We start from the raw sequence: 23,640 nt of genomic DNA, 5'->3' as shown, positions 1-23,640 counted from the left end.
TTCTGTGGTCATATTGCCAGGACCGGCCGGGGGAGTGGGCGGCGTTCATCCCCTGGGCAGAGATGGCCCAAAACTTACTCCGCCACTCCTCTACTAACCTATCACCTTTCCAGTGCATACTGGGGTATCAGCCGCTTCTGGCACCTTGTCATCAGAGCCAGATTGAAGCTCCTGCGGTGGACGAATGGTTTAAGCACTCGAAGGAGACCTGGGATGCCGCCCATGTGCATCTACAACGGGCCATGAGATGGCAAAAAGCGAGTGCCAACCTCCACCGCAGCGAGGCCCCGGTGTTCGCACCGGGGGACTGGGTCTGGCTCTTGACCCGAAACCAGCCCCTCCGCCTGCCCTGCCGGAAGCTGGGTCCGCGGTTTGTAGGGACATTTAAAGTCCTGAGGAGACTGAACGAGATACGCTACAGGTTACAGCTTCCCCCAGATTATCGTATTAATCCGTTGTTCCATGTGTCTCTCCTCAGACCGGTGGTGGCTGGTCCACTCCAGGAAGCTGAGGTGTGGGAGGTTCCTCTGCCCCCTTTGGACATCGAGGGGGCCCCGGCGTATGCTGTTCGAGCCATCCTGGACTCGAGGCGTTGGGCGAGGGGCCTTCAGTGGGAGGGGTACGGTCTAGAGGAGAGATGCTGGGTGCCGGTGGAGGACGTCCTGGACCCTTCGTTGCTGCGAGATTTCCACCGTCTCCATCCGGATCGCCCTGCGCCTTGTCCTCCGGGTCATCCCTGAGGTCGTTTTGAGGTCATCCCTGAGGTCGTTTTGCTGGAGCCGCGCACCAAGGGGGGGGGGGTACTGTCACGACTTCCGCCGAAGTCGGTCCCTCTCCTTGTTCGGGCGGCGTTCGGCGGTCGACGTCACCGGCTTTCTAGCCACTGCTGATCCACTTTTAATTTTCCATTTGTTCTGTCTTTGTCTTACACACCTGGCTTCACTCAACCAATTACTTGTTTATTATTTAACCCTCTGTTCCCCATGTTGTGTTTGGGAGTGATTGTTTTTTGTAATTCGGTCCGTCTTTGTGGGCTCGTGTTTTTACCTTGTATTTTTGTCTTTTTTTGAGTAAAGTACGTTGATTACTCATATCTGCTGTCCTGCGCCTGACTCTCTACACCAGCTACACACAGGACCCTTACAGTAACTTTATCAATGTAGAAGCAACAGTCATTTTTCATACGTTGGTCATCATACTTGGATTTGGTTTCATCCAAATATCATCCAATTTCATGAAAAACATGATTTTGACTGTTGACCTTTAAAATAGAGACACTTCTCTCCTGAGTTTTCCAGAAGCCAATTTGTGTGCGTGAGGTCTGGAAAGAGTTAAGTTGGAACAGGGGGAATTGATATACCCTATCATTTCTCTACTCCTTCTACCTTCCTTATCTCGCTTTCTCCCTGTTTCTTCTCAACCCTGCATTCTAATACCCTATCATTTCTCTAGTCCCTCTGCCTTTATTATCTCCCCGTCTCCTCTCAACCACCCTCCCAGCCCTGCATCCCGTCTCCCTGTTTATTCTCAACCCTGCATTCTAATGACCCCTGTCCCATTCACTGAATCATACCTTTCTCCCTTTTTTCTCATTCTTTCTCTCTCCCATTCGCTCTCACACTCAATGCCTCTGACTTTCTCTTTTTTTTCTTTCTTTCTTTCTGTAGCGCTCTGTCTTTTCCCTCCTGTTATCTCCATCTCATCTCTCTCTCTCTTTCTCATCTCTAGCTCTCTCCTATTTTCCCTTCCTTCTCTCTCCTTTTGTCTCTCCATCTCCTCTCTCCCCACCCCTTCTCTCTCCTTCTGTCTTTCTATCTCCTCTCTCCCCACCCATTCTCTCTCCATCTCGTCTCTCCCCACCCCTTCTCTCTCCTTCCCTTTCTCCATCTCTTCTCCTCTGTGTGGTAGGCTCCAGAGCCAGCCATCCAGCCGGGTTAGTGTGAGGGAGGGTTGTATTGTTTTAATGGTACCAGGTGTGTGGAGCTCTAGTCCAATCTGCCTTCCACTAATACCTGCTCTCTCCTGAGAGATTCAATCAGGCCCAGACACAACCAACTCTTCAGCTGAAAGGGCTGCTGTGTGTGTGTGTGTGTGTGTGTGTGTGTGTGTGTGTGTGTGTGTGTGTGTGTGTGTGTGTGTGTGTGTGTGTGTGTGTGTGTGTGTGTGTGTGTGTGTGTGTGTGTGTGTGTGTGTGTGTGTGTGTGTGTGTGTGTGTGTGTGTGTGTGTGTGTGTGTGTGTGTGTGTGTGTGTGTGTGTGTGTGTGAGAGACAGATTGTGAGAGCCTCTATTACTAAGCAGAACATAACCTGTTATAAACTTGCAGATTATTTTTCTCTCTCTGGCCTGTGATCTTTCTGTCTCTCCAGAGTCCCCACCCTATTTTTCTGTTTATCCCTACCCACTCTCTCTCTCTCTCTCTCTCTCCGTATGAGGACAGACTGTAGTCGCAGCAGTAGTTACAGACAGTGTTATTTAGCTCATTGGTTCCATCAGTATGGTTGAGAGTGTTCTTCCTCCTGGCTCCAGGCTGGTTGTCTCACAGCAAAAAGCCATTTTTCTCCTTCTTATAGTCTGAGGCATTTACCATCATCACAGGACACATGAGTGGTGTTCTATACCTGACCTACCTGTCGTACAGTGCCTTCAGATAGTATTTCCACATTTTGTTGTGTTACAGACATTGAATATTCCTTTGAACATGGTGAAGTTATTTATTACACTTTGGATGGTGTATCAATACAACCAGTCTCTACAAAGATACAAGTGTCCTTCCTAACTCAGTTGCCGGAGAGGAAGGAACTGCTAAGGGATTTCACCATGAGGCCAATGGTGACTTTAAAACAGTTACCGAGTTTTAATGGCTGTGTTAGAAGAAAACTGAGGATGGATCAACAACATTGTGACAGAGTGAAAAGAAGGAAGCCTCTACAGAATAAAAATATTCCAAAACATGCATCCTGTTTGCAACAAGGCTCTAAAGTAATACTTCAAAAAATGTGGCAAGCAATTCACTTTTTGTCCTGAATACAATGTGTTATGTTCAGGGCAAATCCAATACAATACATTACTGAGTACCGCTCTCCATATTTCCAAGCATAGTGGTGGTTGCATCATGTTATGGGAATGCTTGTAATCATTAAGGACTGAGAAGTTTTTCAGTATGAACAAGATACAGAATGGAGCTAAACACAGGCAAAATCCTAGAGGAAAACCTGGTTCAGTCTGCTTTCCACCTGAAACTGGGAGATGAATTCACCTTTCGACAGGACAATAACCTAAAAAACAAGGCCAAATCTACACTGGAGTTGCTTCCCAAAAGTCAGTGAATGTTCCTGAGTGGCTGAGTTACATGTTTGACTTAAATCTGCTTCAAAATCTATGGCAAGACTTAAAAATGGTTGTCTGGCAATGATCAACAACTAGTTTGACAGAGCTTGGAGAATTTAGAAAATAATACTTTGCAAATATTGTACAATCCAGGTGTGCAACGCTCTTAGAGACTTACCCAGAAAGACTCACAGCTGTAATTTCTGCGAAAGCTGATGTAAATACACTTATGTCAATTTGATATTTCTGTATTTCATTTTCAATAAATTTGCAAACATGTATAAAAACATGTTTTCACTTTGTCATTATGGGGTATTGTGTGTAGATGGGTGAGAAGAAAAAACTCAGGCTGTAGCACAACATCACTGTATAATAACACTCGTTCTCCTTTCAACATGTTACCTCCTCAAGCTGCCTGCTAAGAATGTGGAATAACCACTGGAGTAATGATACAAGATTACTGTCTGTTTAAGGAGGAAACAGGAAGAGAGAGAGAGGTAGAGAGATGGAAAGAGAGAGAGTGAGAGAGAGAGAGAGAGAGAGAGAGAGAGAGAGAGAGAGAGAGAGAGAGAGAGAGAGTGAAAGAGAAAGAGGGAGAGAGAGAGCGAGAGAGAAAGAGAGAGAGCGAGAGAGAGAGAGAGAGCGAGAGAGAGAGGGGGAGGGAGAAAGAGAGAGAAAGAGAGAAAGCGAGAGAGAGAGAGAGAGAGAGAGAGGGAGGGAGAAAGAGAGAAAGCGAGAGAGAGAGAGAGAGAGAGAGAGAGAGGGAGAGGGAGGGAGAAAGGTTGTTTAATAATGCAGTATGATTATGCTCTCACAGATGGAGAGATGGATAAAAATAGCTCCACCACGATGAGAGAAGCTAGGAGGAGAGAGGGTATGAGGGAGGGAGGGAGCGAGGGAGAGAGGGTATGAGGGAAGGAGGGTGGGAGGCAGTGCCGCCTCTAGCCTTTTGAGGGCCCTAAGCGAGATTTAGTTGGGGGTCCCTCCCACCTCATGGGCAAAACAGTTTTGGCAGTGGATACATTTTTTGCAGGATTAAAGTAAATTTCCTGCAATTCTATACATTTTACCAAGGGGTGTAGAGAAAGTGTTGCAGTTTTAAGCACACTTTCTACAATTCTTCACATTTTGCTATGGGGTGGAGAACATTTCGCAGTTTTAAAACACATTTTCTACAATTTACACATTTTGCCATGACTTATGCCATGGTCATATGATATATGAGTGACTAACAAAATCAACAGGGGCCCCCTGGAGGTCAGGGCCCTGAACACATGATCTGTGTGCCCGGTCGGTAATTTAGTGATGATTATGCCTACTACATGGTTTAGATAGCTGGCTAGACAACCTCACCTAGCAACCTACATTTTTTTTTTGCTGAGATGGGCTAATTGAGTGACTGACACAACAAGTGGAAACTGCTGATGCACTACCCGTCTGAGTTCCTTTTTGGTCGGGGGCCACCAAGCAGCCGCAGGACCCTGCACTCAGCGCATGGTCTGCGTATAGGAAAAGGCGGCTCTGGAGAGTGGGATGCAGAGAGGGAGAGGGGGATGGAAGAAGAGAAACAGAGGGGGAGGGAGGGAAGGAGAGAAGGTAGGAGAAGGAGAGGGAGGTGAGGGAGAGGATGAGTGCGAGGGGGAGCGAAGGAGTGAGAGGTAGAGATGGAGAGGGGGAGTGAAGAAGAGGAACAGAGGGGGAGAGAGGGATGGAGAGAAGGTAGGAGAAGGAAAGGGGAACAAGGTTGAGAGAGAGGGAGGGAGGAGAGGAACAGAAGGGAAAGGAGGGACAGAGAGAAGGTAGAGAAGGAGAGGGGGAGTGAGGGTGAGAGAGGGGGAGAGAGGGTGAAATGGAAGGAGACCTGGTAAGGTGAGGTAGAGGGGCAGAGGGATATAAATAGAATTTGCGAAATAGGTTGAGGCAGAGAGACGTGGGAGGGACTGGGAGAGAGCGAGATAAAATGGAAAGGAAATTGGAATGAGAAAGGTAAGGAGGGAGGGTAAGGAGAGTAACATGAATAGGCCTATAATTAGAAAGGTCATGTATCAGTCTCCTGATCGTTCACCTCCTGTGACCTAACACTTAATCACACATGAGGAACAATTAGCACACACCTTATTATCTCTCAAATACATTCAAGACACACACAAGCACATACGCACACAAAACAAGCTGGTAGCATAGAGGTTAGGGAGGAGGGTCGCCGGGTCAAATCCCAGATCTGACAGGAAAATCTAGTGGTGAATGATTCTAAATACCATCTCCAGCCACTGTGGTCTTGAGCAAGGCACTCAACCACTAAAAGAATGGTTCCAGGAGTGCTGCACCGTGGCTGGCACTTGAATGTGTATCTCCAGGGATTGTGTTGAAAAGCAAAAAAGCTACGTTCACTTTTATGGACAAATGGACAATAAAGTATTAATGGACAATATTTTTCATCTTCTACACAAACATGTACACACAACTCTGACCAACACGCACGGCTGACGCACACACACACACACACACACACACACACACACACACACCCCACCCCACCATCTCACCTGGTCCCAAGGACAGAGGATCCCCCCGGAGAACATGAAGAGGTAACCCATGGCAACCAGGCAGGCCCATATAAGGAGGGAGAAGAGCCGGAGCATGCGGTTGAAGACGGACTCTATGCAGACCAGGATGAAGATGGAGAGGAAGAGGAAGAGGGTGGTGGGCACGGTGATCAGGAACGCTAGGTGGTCCTCCATGTTCTGGAGAGAGAGAGGGAAGGAGAGAGGAAGGGAAGTAAAGAGAAGGAGAGAGGGAGGGAAAGGGGGAGGGAGGGCGAGACAGAGGGAGCGGATGGGGGAGAGAAGGGAGGGTGGGAGGAGTGGAGGGAAGTAAGACTAGGAGAGAAAAACGAGACAGAAGCTTTTTGTGTCCTCAATTCCTGAAGGAGACAGTTTCACACCGCCTCTCTCTCTCCCCCCTCAGAACTGTAAATAGCTCCTTCAAGCCTATAGAACCAAATGTGTGTGTGTGTGTGTGTGTGTGTGTGTGTGTGTGTGTGTGTGTGTGTGTGTGTGTGTGTGTGTGTGTGTGTGTGTGTGTGTGTGTGTGTGTGTGTGTGTGTGTGTGTGTGTGTGTGTAAAATTGGTTTTGGTTTTGTGTTCAATTCCCCCAGGGATCACATACACCTAGCCTATTAAAAATGTTTGCACTCATTGTACAGACAGACAGACAGACAGACAGACAGACAGACAGAGACCAGAGAAGGTGCTACTATGTCACTTCTATCCTCCCACTGTCACTGTCAGCATTTAAAACCTGTCAACACACATGCCAACACACCCTCTCTCTCACACACACATGCACGCGCGCACACACACACGGTCTGCATTCATCACTGCTCTACTCATCATCACTAGCTATGGGCGGCAGGTAGTCTAGTGGTTAGAGCGTTGGACTAGTAACCGGAAGGTTGCAAGATCAAATCCCTGAGCTGACAAAGTAAAAATCTGTTGTTCTGCCCCTGAACAAGGCAGTTAACCTAGGCTGTCATTGAAAATAAGAATGTGTTCTTAACTGACTTGCCTAGTTAAATAAAGCTAAAAAATGCTATCAGACTCTATTGACATGACCTGGCTACTGCCTGTGTGTGTCTCCTCTCATACACACCCAGGATAAAGTGACAGGTGTTGGGTAGCCTGATGGTGTGGTAGTGTAGTCAGAGGTCCATTAGCAGGGAGATCCCTCCAGATTCAAGGTGACATTTGACATTTTTGTAGGTCCCCAGGATGTCGGGAGGCGGCGTCAAATCGTCCACTGGAGCAGAAAGATGAAGCCCAGAGCTTGGATTTAACCCAGGTCTATATAATGAGAGACTGCAATTTAGACCGCTGAACCATCCACAATGAATTAACAGAGCCAGTCTTAATCAATTGCTAAACTAAACACTGGAGTTGTTTTTCTGAACTCAACCAATTGGAATTAATGCATGAATTTAATTAAGCCTATTGCAAACCCTAACCAATCAGAATTCATGCCTAGATTTAACCGTATCCCAAACCCTAACCAATCGGAATGAATGATTTTCTGTTTTACTTAACCAAGTCGTAATTAACGCCTAAATCAAGACAAGTCAAAACTGGCCACTAGAGGCAACAGTGAGCGCTAGTACAATCTAGTAGGCTTGGGTTTTGCTAGGGCATTGTGGACATGGATGGCGGTGTAATTCCAGGGTCTCGTGTTCAATCCCAGTTATTGGCACTGAGGTATAAATAAACTATTTGAAATTTGACATTTGGAGAAATGTGGACAAATGTCTAATTTTGCAGTGAGACTATGAGAGCTTGTTGGCTTTAGAGCTAGAGGCCGGATGGAGGTCAAGGCCTAATTCTCTGACATCCAGAGTACAGGGTCTGAATCAAATATTTACCCTTCCCTTCTGACCCTCTAAGAGTTTATTAATTATAGAACAATGCAAAAATCTCCATCATTTTCCAAGTGAAGAACATTTTGCATAAGCACATTGAGAGCCTAGAATATCATCAGAAGTCCCTGCGTATGGTGATCCTGTGAACACGTCAGTAGAATACAGTCTATCATTCTACAGCTCTATGATTTGTATTTCATGATAGAATAGTGTTGTTCTGTGATGATTGTATTGTAGAATACAGTGGTGTTATAAGGTTCTATGGTAGAATAGTGCTGCTCTGTGATAGAATACACTGGTGCTCTCTGGTTCTATGGTAGAATAGTGCTGTGATGATTCTATGGTAGAACACAGTAATGTTCTAATATGCTTCAATAGAGTTCTATTTTATTTTTAGTCATTTAGTAGAGCAACTTACAGGAGCAATTAGGGTTAAGTGCCTTGTTCAAGGGCACAGAGAGACGTTTCACCTAGTTGGCTCTGGGATTCAAACCAGCAACCTTTTGGTTACTGACCCAATGCTCTTATCTTCTACTGCTAGGCTACATGCCACCCCTCTTTGGTCAAATAGATTGTTGCCCTATGTTTCTATGCTAGAACACATAGGTGCTTTATATTTCTATGCTAGAACATCTACATTTTAATCATTTAGCAGAAGCTCTTATCCAGAGCAACTTACAGTAGTGAATGCATACATTTCATACATTTTTCTTCTCTGTACTGGTCCCCCGTGGGAATCGAACCCACAACCCTGGCGTTGCAAACACCATGCTCTACCAACTGAGCCACACGGGTGCTATATATTTCTATGCTAGAACACATGGGTGCTCTATATTTCTATGCTAGAACACATGGGTGCTCTATATTTCTATGCTAGAACACATGGGTGCTCTATATTTCTATGCTAGAACACATGGGTGCTCTATATTTGTATGCTAGAACACATGGTTGGTTTATATTTCTATGGTAGAACACGTGTGTGTAATATTTCTATGGTAGAACACATGGGTGCTTTATATTTCTATGCTAGAACACATGGGTGCTCTATATTTCTATGCTAGAATAGGATGGTGCTCTACGTTTCTATGCTAGTATAAGTATGAGTCAGGGTGTTTGGAGCCAGGCTGAGGTGATGGGGACACATTGTTAGGGGGTAGAGAAATGCATTAACAGCAGTAAATTTACTCAGGGGACTACTAGCTAGCTACTGATGTCCCAAGTATCACAGAGAACAAACACCCAGACAGAATTATAATGAGCTTTAAATATATATACACTCACAATGCATACACAGAGCGCAGACACACATGTACATACAGTGAGGGAAAAAAGTATTTGATCCCCTGCTGATTTTGTACTGTAACGGGCGTCATATAGAGGAGACCAAGGCGCAGCGTGTTGAGTGCTCATCGTTATATTTTAATGAAAACGAACACTAGACAAAATAAACAAAATGACAGCCAACAGTTCCGTCAGGTTATACAAACAAAACAGAAAGCAACTACCCACACAAACCAAGGGAAAAAGGCTGCCTAAGTATGGCTTCCAATCAGAGACAACGATAGACAGCTGTCTCTGATTGGAAACCATACCCGGCCAAAACATACAAAACAAACACATAGAATGCCCACCCCCTATCACCCCCTGACCTAACTAAACAGAGAAAAAACAGCTCTCTTAGGTCAGTGCGTAACATGTACGTTTGCCCACTGACAAAGCAATTATCAGTCTATAATTTTAATGGTAGGTTAATTTGAACAGTGAGAGACAGAATAACAACAACAAAATCCAGAAAAACGCATGTCAAAAATGTTATAAATTGATTTGCATTTTTATGAGGGAAATAAGTATTTGACCCCTCTGCAAAACATGACTTAGTACTTGGTGGCAAAACCCTTGTTGGCAATCACAGAGGTCAGATGTTTCTTGTAGTTGGCCACCAGGTTTGCACACATCTCAGGAGGGATTTTGTCCCACTCCTCTTTGCAGATCTTCTCCAAGTCATTAAGGTTTCGAGGCTGACGTTTAGCAACTCGAGCCTTCAGCTCCCTCCACAGATTTTCAATGGGATTAAGGTCTGGAGACTGGCTAGGCCACTCCAGGACCTTAATGTGATTCTTCTTGAGCCACTCCTTTGTTGCCTTGGCCGTGTGTTTTGGGTCATTGTCATGCTGGAATACCCATCCACGACCCATTTTCAATGCCCTGGCTGAGGGAAGGAGGTTCTCACCCAAGATTTGACGGTACATGGCCCTGTCCATCGTCCCTTTGATGCGGTGAAGTTGTCCTGTCTCCTTAGCAGAAAAACACCCCCAAAGTATAATGTTTCCACCTCCATGTTTGACGGTGGGGATGGTGTTCTTGGGGTCATAGGCAGCATTCCTCCTCCTCCAAACACGGCGAGTTGAGTTGATGCCAAAGAGCTCCATTTTGGTCTCATCTGACCACAACACTTTCATCCAGTTGTCCTCTGAATCATTCAGATGTTCATTGGCAAACTTCAGACGGGCATGTATATGTGCTTTCTTGAGCAGGGGGACCTTGCTGGCGCTGCAGGATTTCAGTCCTTCACGGCGTAGTGTGTTACCAATTGTTTTCTTGGTGACTATGGTCCCAGCTGCCTTGAAATCATTGACAAGATCCTCCCGTGTAGTTCTGGGCTGATTCCTCACTGTTCTCATGATCATTGCAACTCCACGAGGTGAGATCTTGCATGGAGCCCCAGGCCGAGGGAGATTGACAGTTCTTTTGTGTTTCTTCCATTTGCGAATAATCGCACCAACTGTTGTCACCTTCTCACCAAGCTGCCAGCCTTGTGTAGGTCTACAATCTTGTCCCTGACATCCTTGGAGAGCTCTTTGGTCTTGGCCATGGTGGAGAGTTTGGAATCTGATTGATTGATTGCTTCTATGGACAGGTGTCTTTTATACAGGTAACAAACTGAGATTAGGAGCACTCCCTTTAAGAGTGTGCTCCTAATCTCAGCTCGTTACCTGTATAAAAGACACCTGGGAGCCAGAAATCTTTCTGATTGAGAGGGGGTCAAATAATTATTTCCCTCATTAAAATGCAAATCAATTTATAACATTTTTGACATTCGTTTTTCTGGGTTTGTTTGTTGTTATTCTGTCTCTCACTGTTCAAATAAACCTACCATTAAAATTATAGACTGATCATTTCTTTTTCAGTGGGCAAACGTACAAAATCAGCAAGGGATCAAATACTTTTTTCCCTCACTGTACGTATCTACGTACGCATGCACGGCGCACACATACAACAAACACACCGCTCCGGTCACAGCCATTAATACCAATGCTCATTTCCTCCCTAAACCACGCTCATGAATATTTCATCCTGTGTATAAAAGACCAATTAATGCAGTGACTCACTAACTGTGTGATTAGCAACATAATGCCTTACTTTACCTTTGTCACACACACACACATGCTCGCAGGAACACACATTCAGACACACACATACATATGCACACACCAGTGGCGTGTATTCATGGATGTCAAGGGAAGTCAGCCCCCCCCCCTCCAAAATACTTATCTTATCTTTCGTCTCTCTATGTTTCATAATTATCCTTCAATTCACAAGAGGCTGAATGTATCGCACCGGAGAAAGCATCTGAGCAAGCGAAACAGTGCCCCTCTGTATGTGCAGGCCATCTTTCTGATGCTGTCTGGTCATAAAGAGTATGACATTGTTGCCGCCCATAGCATTGAATGAAATGCAAGGGAAGCCAGCGAGCATTTGGCCTCCCTTGATAAAAAAGTATACAAAATTAGCGAGCTTAACTGTGAATGATCCTGGCACACCAAAAAAAAGTGTCATTGGAAGCCAGCTTGGATTGTTGCATCTAATTGTGTTCCTAAATTAGCCATGGATAGATATAGGGATTTGGACTTTTGGTTTGACTTAATTCTTCGTACTGGCCGATGATTATAAAGGCGATTCTGTTCCAACAATTAATTCATACATTGTGCCCCTGGCCTGAGAGGATGGAAGTTCAATATGTAGCTAGATGTATAAGGCTAATGTTAACTAGCTAACGTTACCCATGAATGGAAGTTTGGAAGCATTTTAGCCAGGTAGCCTAGGATAACAAAAAAATAGACAGGTAGCCTAGGACAACAAAAAAATAGCCAGGTAGCCTAGGACAGTAAAAAATAAAAGCGTGTACTGTATGACAGAGTCACAGACCGTTTCGACAACATGAAAGAGAGGATGATGGCATTGGCGTTTCTCTAGTAGGGAGAGTCAACTTATTTTTCTTCTTGCACGAACACGCACGCACATGCACAAAGAAATCAGAACCATGGACAGCCACAATCATATTTAGTTTATGTTGATTGGACTAAATAGTTTTTGGTATCTTCTAGTTGTCACTGAATTAGACTTAGCAGAGGGGATTTGATGATGTTGAAATGTTGAAGTTGAAATGGTGCTGGAATAGTGGAGGCAGCTCCTGTTTTCTTTGTGACTTGCTGTAACTCTCTGTGGTTCTAAATCAATAGTTGTTTAGTGGTCCGAAAATGTCAGAAAAAATGAACTTGCTTGACCATGCTGTAGGTCATGTAACTGTCTGTTGCATTCAATATGCTTTGTAGAGGTTGCTATCCAGTTTTGTGAAAAAACAAAGGTGTGCTTGAGTTTATTCTGCCACTGTGTTTTCTTATTGTCTCAGTCTTAGGTCTGTATATCACGGTGTCAAGGCATATGAACTAATAGGTTATAGAGCAAACAACCCAATTATCACAACACATAGTTTGTAAAATTGCTTTTTTTATGGCTTCCCCAGTGATTTTACCCACGCACTGCTATTGACACACACACTCATACAAGCAAACACACATGCTTGCAGGAACCCACATGTGTACACACACACACATACACATACACATACACACACACACGCACATTAAACACACAAACCGAACAACTCATCTCTTCCCGGTCTGTAACTAAATAACTGAATAGTCCTGCTCTTCACCACTTTACTGCTCTCACTAAGCCTATCTGTGGTGAAAACTCCTGCCATTTGCACATTTCATACTGTTAACTATTTAAAACCATTTACAGCTATTTAAGCCTATTTCCCAGGCAGGATAAAGAGAGAGGGGGGAGGTTACCAGCTGCCGTTCTCTACAAGAACAATTACCTCCCTTTTACCTCAGACTGACTGAATCCACCTTTATAAAAGGGGGAAGAGGGAGGGAACATTATGTCAGTCAGCAAGAGGGAAGGGTGTGTGCATGTGTGTATGCGTACCGCCATGTGTGTGTGTATATGAATAGCATAGGTAGCATGATTTATAAAATAAATATGAAATTTCCATGTTTTCTGAAAGTGTTGAATATTTATCTGTCACGCCCTGACCAGGTGAACTCGGCTATTTTGGGTCAGGGTGTGTCATGTTGGGTAATTTTCCTTGGTTTGTTTTCTATGTTTGGGTTATAGCCTTGTGTTAGCTCTATGTGGTTTATTTCTATGTTGGGTTCTGTCGATTCCCAATCAGAAACAGCTGTCGCTAGTTGTCTCTGATTGGGATCACATTTAAGTTCCTTTTCCCCCACGCTGTTTGTGGGGTGTTGCCTCTTTGTGTTTGAGCAAGTAACGTATCGGCATTTTCTTGATTTTGTGTACGTGTTTATTTCAGTGCAAAGAATAAACATGTGTTCGCTCCCAGCTGCGTTTTGGTCCGCTTCCTCGTCACCCGACGACGACATGCCCAGCACATGCCGTGCTAGGATGGGCATCCAGCCAGGACGAGTGGCTAAACCGGCTCCACGCTTCAGTTCACCAGTGCGTGTTCACAGTCCTGTCTGGCCCGTTCCTGTTCCCCGCACCAAGCCCACGGTGCGTGTCCACAGTCCTGTCCGGCCCGTCCCTGCTCCCCGCACCAAGCCATGGGAAGCGGAGTTGCGCGCTGTGTCGCCAGTGCGCCCGCACAGCCCGGTGCGTCCGGTGGACATGCCCAGCACATGCCGTGCTAGGATGGGCATCCAGCCAGGACGAGTGGCTAAACCGGCTCCACGCTTCAGTTCACCAGTGCGTGTTCACAGTCCTGTCCGGCCCGTCCCTGCTCCCCGCACCAAGTCAGTGGTGCGTGTCCCCAGTCCGGCCCGGCCCGTTCCTGCTCCCCGCACCAAGCCAGTGGTGCGTGTCCCCAGTCCGGCCCGGCCCGTCCCTGCTCCCCGCACCAAGTCAGTGGTGCGTGTCCCCAGTCCGGCCCGGCCTGTTCCTGCTCCCCGCACCAAGCCAGTGGTGCGTGTCCCCAGTCCGGCCCGGGCCGTTCCTGCTCCCCGCACCAAGCCAGTGGTGCGTGTTCCCAGTCCGGCCCGGCCCGTCCCTGCTCCCCGCACCAAGTCAGCGGTGCGTGTCCCCAGTCCGGCCCGGCCCGTTCCTGCTCCCCGCACCAAGCCAATGGTGCGTGTTCCCAGTCCGGCCCGGCCCGTTCCTGCTGCCCGCACCAAGCCAGTGGTGCGTGTTCCCAGTCCGGCACGGCCCGTGTCCGGTCCACCGGTGCCCAATCCTGTTCCGGTCGACGGCTCCGCTCCAGAGCCTGAGCATGCCGCTCCACAGTGGTCCAGTCCGGGCCAGAGGGGTAGGGCTAAGGTGGAGGCGGGGGAAAGAACACGCCCGGGGCCAGAGCCTCCACCGAGGGTGAGGCGCCCACCCGGGTTCCCCCCCCTAATAGACTTAAGTTTGGTGCGCCGGGAGTACGCACCGTTGGGGGGGGGGTACTGTCACGCCCTGACCAGGTGAACTCGGGTATTTTGGGTCAGGGGATTTCATGTTGGGTAATTTTCCTTGGTTTGTTTTCTATGTTTGGGTTATAGCCTTGTGTTAGCTCTATGTGGTTTATTTCTATGTTGGGTTCTGTCGATTCCCAATCAGAGACAGCTGTCGCTAGTTGTCTCTGATTGGGATCACATTTAAGTTCCTTTTCCCCCACGCTGTTTGTGGGGTGTTGCCTCTTTGTGTTTGAGCAAGTAACGTATCGGCATTTTCTTGATTTTGTGTACGTGTTTATTTCAGTGCAAAGAATAAACATGTGTTCGCTCCCAGCTGCGTTTTGGTCCGCTTCCTCGTCACCCGACGACGATCGTTACAGAACACCCCACCAAACCAGGACCAAGCGGCGGGAGGATAAGGAGCGCGAGAGATGGGCTCGCGAGGGTAAGGAGTTCTGGACCTGGGAGGAGATCATGTCGGGGAAAGGACCCTTGCGAAAGGATTCCCAGGTCGAGGAGGTAATGCCAGCCGGTGGACGGAGTCGCAGGCGGCGGTCGAGGAGGCCCGGAAGACACCCCCAAGAACATTTTTTGGGGGGGCTAATGGGGTGGTCCGGAAGGGCAGAGGAAGAGCCCAGACCACTGCTCTCGTGGGGGATGACGGCGGAGGAGGAGACGGAGATGAGGCGGTTGATTAAGGACCTGCTGAGGGAAGATCTGGAGGAGGAGCCATGGGATGCGGAGTTGCGCGCTGTGTCGCCAGTGCGCCCGCACAGCCCGGTGCGTCCGGTGGATATGCCCAGCACATGCCGTGCTAGGATGGGCATCCAGCCAGGACGAGTGGCTAAACCGGCTCCACGCTTCAGTTCACCAGTGCGTGTTCACAGTCCTGTCCGGCCCGTCCCTGCTCCCCGCACCAAGTCAGTGGTGCGTGTCCCCAGTCCGGCCCGGCCCGTTCCTGCTCCCCGCACCAAGCCAGTAGTGCGTGTCCCCAGTCCGGCCCGGCCCGTTCCTGCTCCCCGCACCAAGCCAGTGGTGCGTGTCCCCAGTCCGGCCCGGCCCGTTCCTGCTCCCCGCACCAAGCCAGTGGTGCGTGTTCCCAGTCCAGCCCGGCCCATCCCTGCTCCCCGCACCAAGTCAGTGGTGCGTGTTCCCAGTCCGGCCCGGCCCGTTCCTGCTGCCCGCACCAAGCCAGTGGTGCGTGTTCCCAGTCCGGCACGGCCCGTGTCCGGTCCACCGGTGCCCAATCCTGTTCCGGTCGACGGCTCCGCTCCAGAGCCTGAGCATGCCGCTCCACAGTGGTCCAGTCCGGGCCAGAGGGGTAGGGCTAAGGTGGAGGCGGGGGAAAGAACACGCCCGGGGCCAGAGCCTCCACCGAGGGTGAGGCGCCCACCCGGGTTCCCCCCCCTAATAGACTTAAGTTTGGTGCGCCGGGAGTACGCACCGTTGGGGGGGGGGGGTACTGTCACGCCCTGACCAGGTGAACTCGGGTATTTTGGGTCAGGGTGTGTCATGTTGGGTAATTTTCCTTGGTTTGTTTTCTATGTTTGGGTTATAGCCTTGTGTTAGCTCTATGTGGTTTATTTCTATGTTGGGTTCTGTCGATTCCCAATCAGAGACAGCTGTCGCTAGTTGTCTCTGATTGGGATCACATTTAAGTTCCTTTTCCCCCACGCTGTTTGTGGGGTGTTGCCTCTTTGTGTTTGAGCAAGTAACGTATCGGCATTTTCTTGATTTTGTGTACGTGTTTATTTCAGTGCAAAGAATAAACATGTGTTCGCTCCCAGCTGCGTTTTGGTCCGCTTCCTCGTCACCCGACGACGATCGTTACATTATCCGACACGTGATGCAGATTATTAGACATATCTCACCTCGCTCTCCCTGTCATGTTTAATGGACAGCCACCATTGTATTGCCTGGAGCTTTCTATTCTAGAAGTGTTACAACATGACTGTGTGAAGTGTGAAATTGTCAGAGTGTTAAGAGTGCCACAGTCTGTGTGTGTGTGTGTGTGTGTGTGTGTGTGTGTGTGTGTGTGTGTGTGTGTGTGTGTGTGTGTGTGTGTGTGTGTGTGTGTGTGTGTGTGTGTGTGTGTGTGTGTGTGTGTGTGTGTGTGTGTGTGCGCGTGTTTGACGTTGTGTGAAGTGTGAAGACAAGTGTGTGAAGAAGACTATCACAGATCACTGTCTCTTCCTGGGATATCTTGGAATAGAGACAGAGGGTGCAGCGACATCAACAACAACAGAAGTGTCCAGACTAATGCTGCGGGGGTCAGCTGTTTGTTCACCCACATCCGCCCGCAATTGCTAATAACCCATCCGCAAGCTCCAGACTATCAGCGACTATATGTGATAAAGTGAAAATCTGAGGCTAAAATCTGAGGCCCGCAACTGACCCTAACCCGCTAATATACATTACAAGACCAAAAGTATGCGGACACCTGCTCGTCAAACATCTCATTCCAAAATCATGGGCATTAACATGGAGTTTATCCCCTCTTTGCTGCTATAACAGCCTCCACTCTTCTGGGAAGGTTTTCCACTAGATGTTGGAACATTGCTGCAGGGACTTTCTTCCATTCAGCCACAAGAGCATTAGTGAGGTTGGGCACTAATGTTGGGCGATTAGGCCTGGCTCACAGTCGGCGTTCCAATTCATCCCAAAGGTGTTCGATGGTTTTGAGATCAGGACTCTGTATGGACCATTTCTGTATGGACCTCACTATGTGCACAGGGGCATTGTCATGCTTAAACAGGATAGGGCCTTCACCAAACTGTTGCAAGAATGGTATAGTATGTCATTGTGTGCTGTAGCGTTAAGGTTTCCTTTCACTGGAACGAAGGGGCCTAGTCTGAATCATGAAATACAGCCCCAGACCATTATTGCTCCTCCACCAAACATTACAGTTGGCACTATGCATTCGGGCAGGTAGCATTCTCCTGGCATCCACCAAACCCAGAGTCGTCCCTCAGACTGCCCGATGGTAAAGCGTGATTCATCACTCCAGAGAAAGTGTTTCCACTGCTCCAGAGTCCTGGCAGCCCCCCGCACCTCTCTGATTCAGAGGGGTTGGGTTAAATGCGGAAGACACATTTCAGTTGAATGCATTGTCCCCCTTTCCCTTTCCTATCCCTTTCCAATGGTGGCGAGCTTTACACCACTTCAGACGACACTTGGCATTGCGTATGGTGATCTTAGGCTTGTGTGCGGCTGCTCGGCCATGGAAACCCATTTCATGAAGCTCCCAACGAACAGTCATTGTGGTGATGTTGCTTCCAGAGGCAGTTTGGAAGCAACGAGTGTTGTGAGTGTTGTAGTGAGAGTTGCAACCGAGGACAGATGATTTGTACACGCTTCAGAACTCTGCGGTACATTTCTGTTAGCTCGTGTGGCCTACCACTTCACGGCTGAGCCGTTGTTGCTCATAGACGTTTCCATTTCACAATAACAGCATTTACAGTTGACCAGGGCAGCTCTAGCAGGGCAGACATTTGACAAACTGAGGTGACATCCTATGACGCTGCCACGTTGAATATTACTGAGCTCTTCAGTCAGGCCATTCTACTGCCAATGTTTGTCTATGGAGATTGCATGGCGGTGTGCTCGATTTTATACAATGGGTGTGGCTAAAATAGCAGAATCCACTAATTTGACAGGGTGTCCACATACTTTTGTATATAGTATATAACAAATGTTTTTGTCCACATACTTTTGGTCATGTAGTGTAACTGCAGGGACTGCGGGTTATGAGTCAACCCTAACAACACTAGTCCAGACAAGGGTTTCACCATTACAGTAGTAACCCACACTGACATTAATAAGTAGTTCAACAGCCAAATATGTTCCAATATACAGGTAGGCATACAGTAGTTCAACATTCTTACTATCTGTTCCAATAGCAGTCCTTTTCACAACCAGAGATTGCCAGGGTGTGGAAACATAAACAAATGGACTAAACAGGGAAATAAATAGCAACCTACAATGGGTGGCTGGTATTCTGTCACAATGCGTTACCCCCTGAACTGTATAATGCACACACACAGTCTGGTACAATTACTGCATTATCACTTTTTTCCATGTTATCACTTGGTTACAAACACACACACACACACACACACACACACACACATTTTTAAAGCAATGCAACCTCAGGACTATATGAGAGAACAATCTTCAGGGATATTTTCTCTGAAAACACAAGATAAGCTTCGATAGGAAATGAGAGACTTCCTGAGATACAGCACAGGCAGGGTTTCAGGGTAAAACTTCACGACACACACACACGCAAAGGCACAAACGTACACACACACAAACGTATGAACGTTCGAGCATGCATGCACACACACACACACACACAAAGAAAATCTCAGATCAGTTGTTTTTGTGTCTGACATTTCAGCAGTACTAGTGGTGCTTTGGTTAGGATTCTGTGGTTGTACTGACCACACAAACATCCACATCCTCTTCAGAATGCACAGGTACACAGAGTGCATTAAACACAACTCTTACTGGAGTGCTTTCTGTCTATTGTTTGTTTGCTAGTATGTAAGATATGTTACAGAGACAGAGAGGAAAAGAGTGAGAAAGAAAAGAGAGAGAATCAGGGAGAGAGAGGTGAGGTAGAGAGAGATAGAGCAGAGATAGAGACTCAGGGCCAGTTCCAGGCATAAGCAACAGAAGTGGTTGCTTAGGGCCCCCGGCTGCTAGGGGGCCCCCGAACCTAGATATTTTTTGGGAACTCAGTCAGGGTCTCAACTTACTGTTGAGAGTAAAAATAGTAGAATACACAAGGTGCAATTTCTAAAATGTTTAGATAGGTAGTTAGTCTAGCCAGCTATCTAAACTTGTGGTAATAATGGCCGAAAACCGACCGGGCATGCAGGGCATGTGCCCAGGGGTCCTGACCTCCAAGGGGTCCCCATTGATTTGGTTAGTCATTCCTACTCAGATATAATGTACAACTGCCCCCCACCCAAATCTCTCTGGGGGCCCCCAAAAGGCTAGAGCCAGCACGGGGAGACTGACGGTATTTGATTGTGCCATTCTTGTTGGCTGATGGGTAACGTAACTATAACATTCCTATTGGAACAATACATGAACCATAGAAATATTTTATTTCTATGACAGGAACATTACACAGTAATGACAATAATACACAGGTTGTTATCAATAAACGTCCCAATAAGGTGCAGAACATTTGTTTTGCCTGCTGGGGTGCAGGGAGAACCCCAGTTCCGCTAAAACTATTGACAACTGCTTGCGGTTTTCAACGGATTGTTTAAGAAATGTTACAGTTATTTGGTTGTAATATGATCACCTCTTTAAAAGCAGAACTACTCATTTCATATTTTTACATACAATGCAATTGCGCACATTTAGCTCTATTTAGCTCTACAGCATATAACTGCATGCTTTTCGTAATTAGTATTTATGTCATTTCGGAGGGTAGCCTATCTTTTTGACATGTAGGTCTAGCTAGCTAGCTAGCTAAGCAAACAACTTCTGTCATTTAGCTTGGTTCATCAGAGATAGCTAAGGCTTTTGTAAAGAGATGGACATGTAAGATTTATTTTGAGTCCAAGCCTGTCCTAGATGTCTGTCTGATTACTGTCAGCTGGCAAGCAAATCAAGCAATATTTAGATAACTAGCTAGATAGCTAACCTAGTTGTATACACTGAAAGTTAGCTTATTACCTAGCTGGCCAAATTGACATGATCTATCATTAGCTAGTTATTCAATTTGACTTGGTCCATCAATCAATGTCATGTCTGTCTCATTGCACAGCAGCAACAGTGATTTTAAAAGGTCTTAACACAATGTAAATAAGGGGATGGAGATAAATATGTTAGCTATACTAGGTACGTTGGTTGGAGAAAAATGTACTTAGCTAACTTGCCACAATGTTTAGGCAACTTTACAAAGTCCCTAGCTGGCTTGCAAACAATTTCTCTAGCTACCTAGCTACATTACATGGGCAAATGCACCCTTCTGCTGCTTGATCGGCAGAGCCCACAATGGATGGAAAATGTATATAAACTACACATACTTGTCAGGTATAGCTAGTATACTTCTATTTAAATCTAATTAAATGGTGGCTTATATTGAGAGATAGAGGTGTACTCCAGCGGTGTTTTGCGCTGTAATGCACTGGAGCAGGCTACGGGCTTTTGCCCTCCCAGCTGAGAATGGAATGTTTGAATTGGAACGGGATATGACCTCATTGATAACAACCTGTGAGGCGACATCGTAATCAAACATTCAGGATTTAGCCAAGAGTGTTATTCCAGGAATGTTTTTGACTAGGTGAAAGGAAAACGTTCCAAGAACAACCCACTGTGGTCCATACTTTGTAAGAACAACCCAGTGTGGTCCATACTTTGTAAGAACAACCCACTGTGGTCCATACTTTGTAAGAACAACCCAGTGTGGTCCATACTTTGTAAGAACAACCCAGTGTGGTCCATACTTTGTAAGAACAACCCACTGTGGTCCATACTTTGTAAGAACAACCCACTGTGGTCCATACTTTGTAAGAACAACCCACTGTGGTCCATACTTTGTAAGAACAACCCAGTGTGGTCATACTGTAAGAACAACCCAGTGTGGTCCATACTTTGTAAGAACAACCCAGTGTGGTCCATACTTTGTAAGAACAACCCAGTGTGGTCCATACTTTGTAAGAACAACCCAGTATGGTACTGTTGCTGGAGTGTTCCATGAATAGATCAGAGAGAGAAGACTGAAGAAATGGCATGAAGATACACCTAGAAACTAACAGCTAGCTTTGATTATATAATAGTATTCTGGCAGCCTGATAATATGAGATGGCTGGAGTTTTTATTTAAGACAGTGCATGGCAGAGTTCAACTCAGTATAATGTATTCCGTCCTGTGTTGCTCATTTGGTAAGAGCATGGCACTGGCAATGCCAAGGTTTTGGATTTCAGTTCCCACTGGAATCATACATAAAGATGTACGCATTCATTATACTGTAAGCCACTTTAGATAAAAGCATCTGATAGGTTTATATGATTACTAAGCCTATATTACAACTTTATTTCCTTCAGAGGCAGTAAAGAAGGAATTGTTGTTGAACAGTTACATTTTAGTCATTTAGCAGACGCTCTTATCCAGAGCGACTTACAGTAGTGAATGCATACATTTTATAAGTGTTTTTCTCTGTACTGGTCCCCCGTGGGAATCGAACCCACAACCCTGGCGTTGCAAATACCATGCTCTACCAACTGAGCCACACGGGACCGTTACATACAGCACATGCTCCACATTGACCCACTTATACATGCTATATTGTCACGGTCCTTGATAAATCTCCCATAGTCAACAGTGGCAGAAAGACCTAGGGCTGAATCCCACATTGAATCACACTCTATGTTATTTTTTCACATCCATCCAGAACTATCATGAGTTATGCATTGATATTCTGCTGTTACACTGAAAACAGTGTTTGGACCTTTCTGGCTCTGTTGCTGATGCTGCAATACTGTAACTTTTCTGCTGCGGTGGCGAGGTGTGTGCGTGTGTATGTGTGCGTGTGTGTGTGTGTGTGTACACTGTGGGAGGCGAGACATGTTATAACACTCTGCAGAGGAAAACACATCAATGGACTGAATGATAAATCACACAGTCTGACCATGTCTCTCTCTCTCTTTTCATCACTCTTTCTTTCTCTCTCTCTCCGCCCTCTCTCTCCCTGTTCATCTCTCATTGTCACATACATGCTGAGACGCAAACAATAGTGAACACACTTCAGTAATAGGCAGCGCTCTTCAAGTGTGTGTGTGTGTGTGTGTCCCACAGCAGAAACAGCACTTGAAATAAGCCCTGTTGTCATATTCTGCACCACTCCAATCAGTCAGTACAGCTCTGCATTTCATATCAACATGACACACACACAGTCCCTCCCCACCCCGCTTCCACACACACACACACACACACACACACACACACACACACACACACACACACACACACACACACACACACACACACACACACACACACACACACACACACACACACACACACACACACACTCACCAGTCCGGAGGCAAAGAACACGGCCAGTAGAGCGAGGCATGCTCCCATCACTATGAGCAGTAGGAACACGATGAGAGGGTGTTGTTGGCTCATACGGTAGTAGGACTCATACAGCCAGTCCTGGGTCTTCTGTCCCGGCGCACCCACACACACCTGTCCCTGTGTCGGGGTCTCCCCAAAACCTACGAACACATCCCCCAGGGCATCTCCTACTTCTCCCCCGTCTCCCCCCTCTCCCCCGCGCTCCAAAAGGTAGCGCCCCCGCGTCCGTAAGGCCTCCTGCCACATGGTAGCAACTTTGGGGGGTGTGCAAAACCCACTATCCCAGTCCAAACCCACTAGCTCTTTCTCTTTTTCCTCCTCCTCTTCCTCTTTGTGGAGTTTTGTTAGATAAACAAACAAATCTTGACTCCTTTCCTCCTCCTTTTCCTCCTCCTCTTCTTCCTCTCGCTAGTCCACCTCTGTGAGTTTGGTCAGACTCACAGTCACAATCAAATCCTGAATCCCTCTGTGTACTGATCCTTTTCCTGTCTTCCTTCTCCTCCTCTTCCTCAATGAGTCTGGTCAGACAAGGAAAAAAGAGACCGGTCCTTCTTTCTTCCTCCTGTCCCTGGTTTATTACAGAGAAAGGTTGTCTCCACGTGTACCACACTGCTGCTGCTGCTGCTGCTCCTAGGCAACATGTTCCCTCGTCAGAGAGGAGAGAGAGACTGAGAGAGAGAGAAAGCGTGTGCGTGTGTGTATTTGTGGGAGGGAGAGAGAGAAAGAGAGAGAGTGTGTGTGTGTGTGTGTGTGTGTGTGTGTGTGTGTGTGTGTGTGTGTGTGTGTGTGTGTGTGTGTGTGTGTGTGTGTGTGTGTGTGTGTGTGTGTGTGTGTGTGTGTGTGTGTGTGTGTGTGTGTGTGATTGCAGAAGAGAGAGAGAGAGCATGAGAGAGAGAGAAGAGAAGGAGGGAAAGTGTCAAAGTGGCTCAGAGAGATGGAGCGAAAGGAGAGAGAGGGAGAGTCAGAAAAACGGGGCAAGAGAGAACAAGAGTGTGAAAGAGACTAAGAGCTAGACAGAAGGAGAATGTAGCACTAGAGAGTCAAACAGGGAGGCAGAGTTAGAG

The 23,640-nt window shown here is 46.9% G+C and overlaps 1 protein-coding gene across 3 annotated transcripts in view; it reads right to left on the bottom strand.

The window, feature by feature from the left end:
* The window catches only part of LOC106588693 (adenylate cyclase type 2), a 131,848-nt gene extending 108,603 nt beyond the window's left edge, over positions 1–23,245 (bottom strand). For all 3 annotated transcript variants that reach the window (XM_014177944.2, XM_045709582.1, XM_045709583.1), the window contains exons 1-2: positions 22,535–23,245; positions 5,875–6,072 (exon numbers count right to left, since the gene is read on the bottom strand). In XM_014177944.2, coding sequence (XP_014033419.1) covers positions 5,875–6,072; positions 22,535–22,822 — 486 coding nt within the window. In that variant the 5' untranslated portion in view covers positions 22,823–23,245. The remainder of the gene's footprint in view (positions 1–5,874; positions 6,073–22,534) is intronic.
* Positions 23,246–23,640: the final 395 nt, after the last annotated feature.

Source organism: Salmo salar, chromosome ssa27, assembly GCF_905237065.1.
Source record: "Salmo salar chromosome ssa27, Ssal_v3.1, whole genome shotgun sequence".
Lineage (NCBI taxonomy): Eukaryota > Metazoa > Chordata > Actinopteri > Salmoniformes > Salmonidae > Salmo > Salmo salar.
The sequence above is the reverse complement of the archived record's forward strand: the minus strand, read 5'-3'. Positions and strand labels throughout refer to the sequence as shown.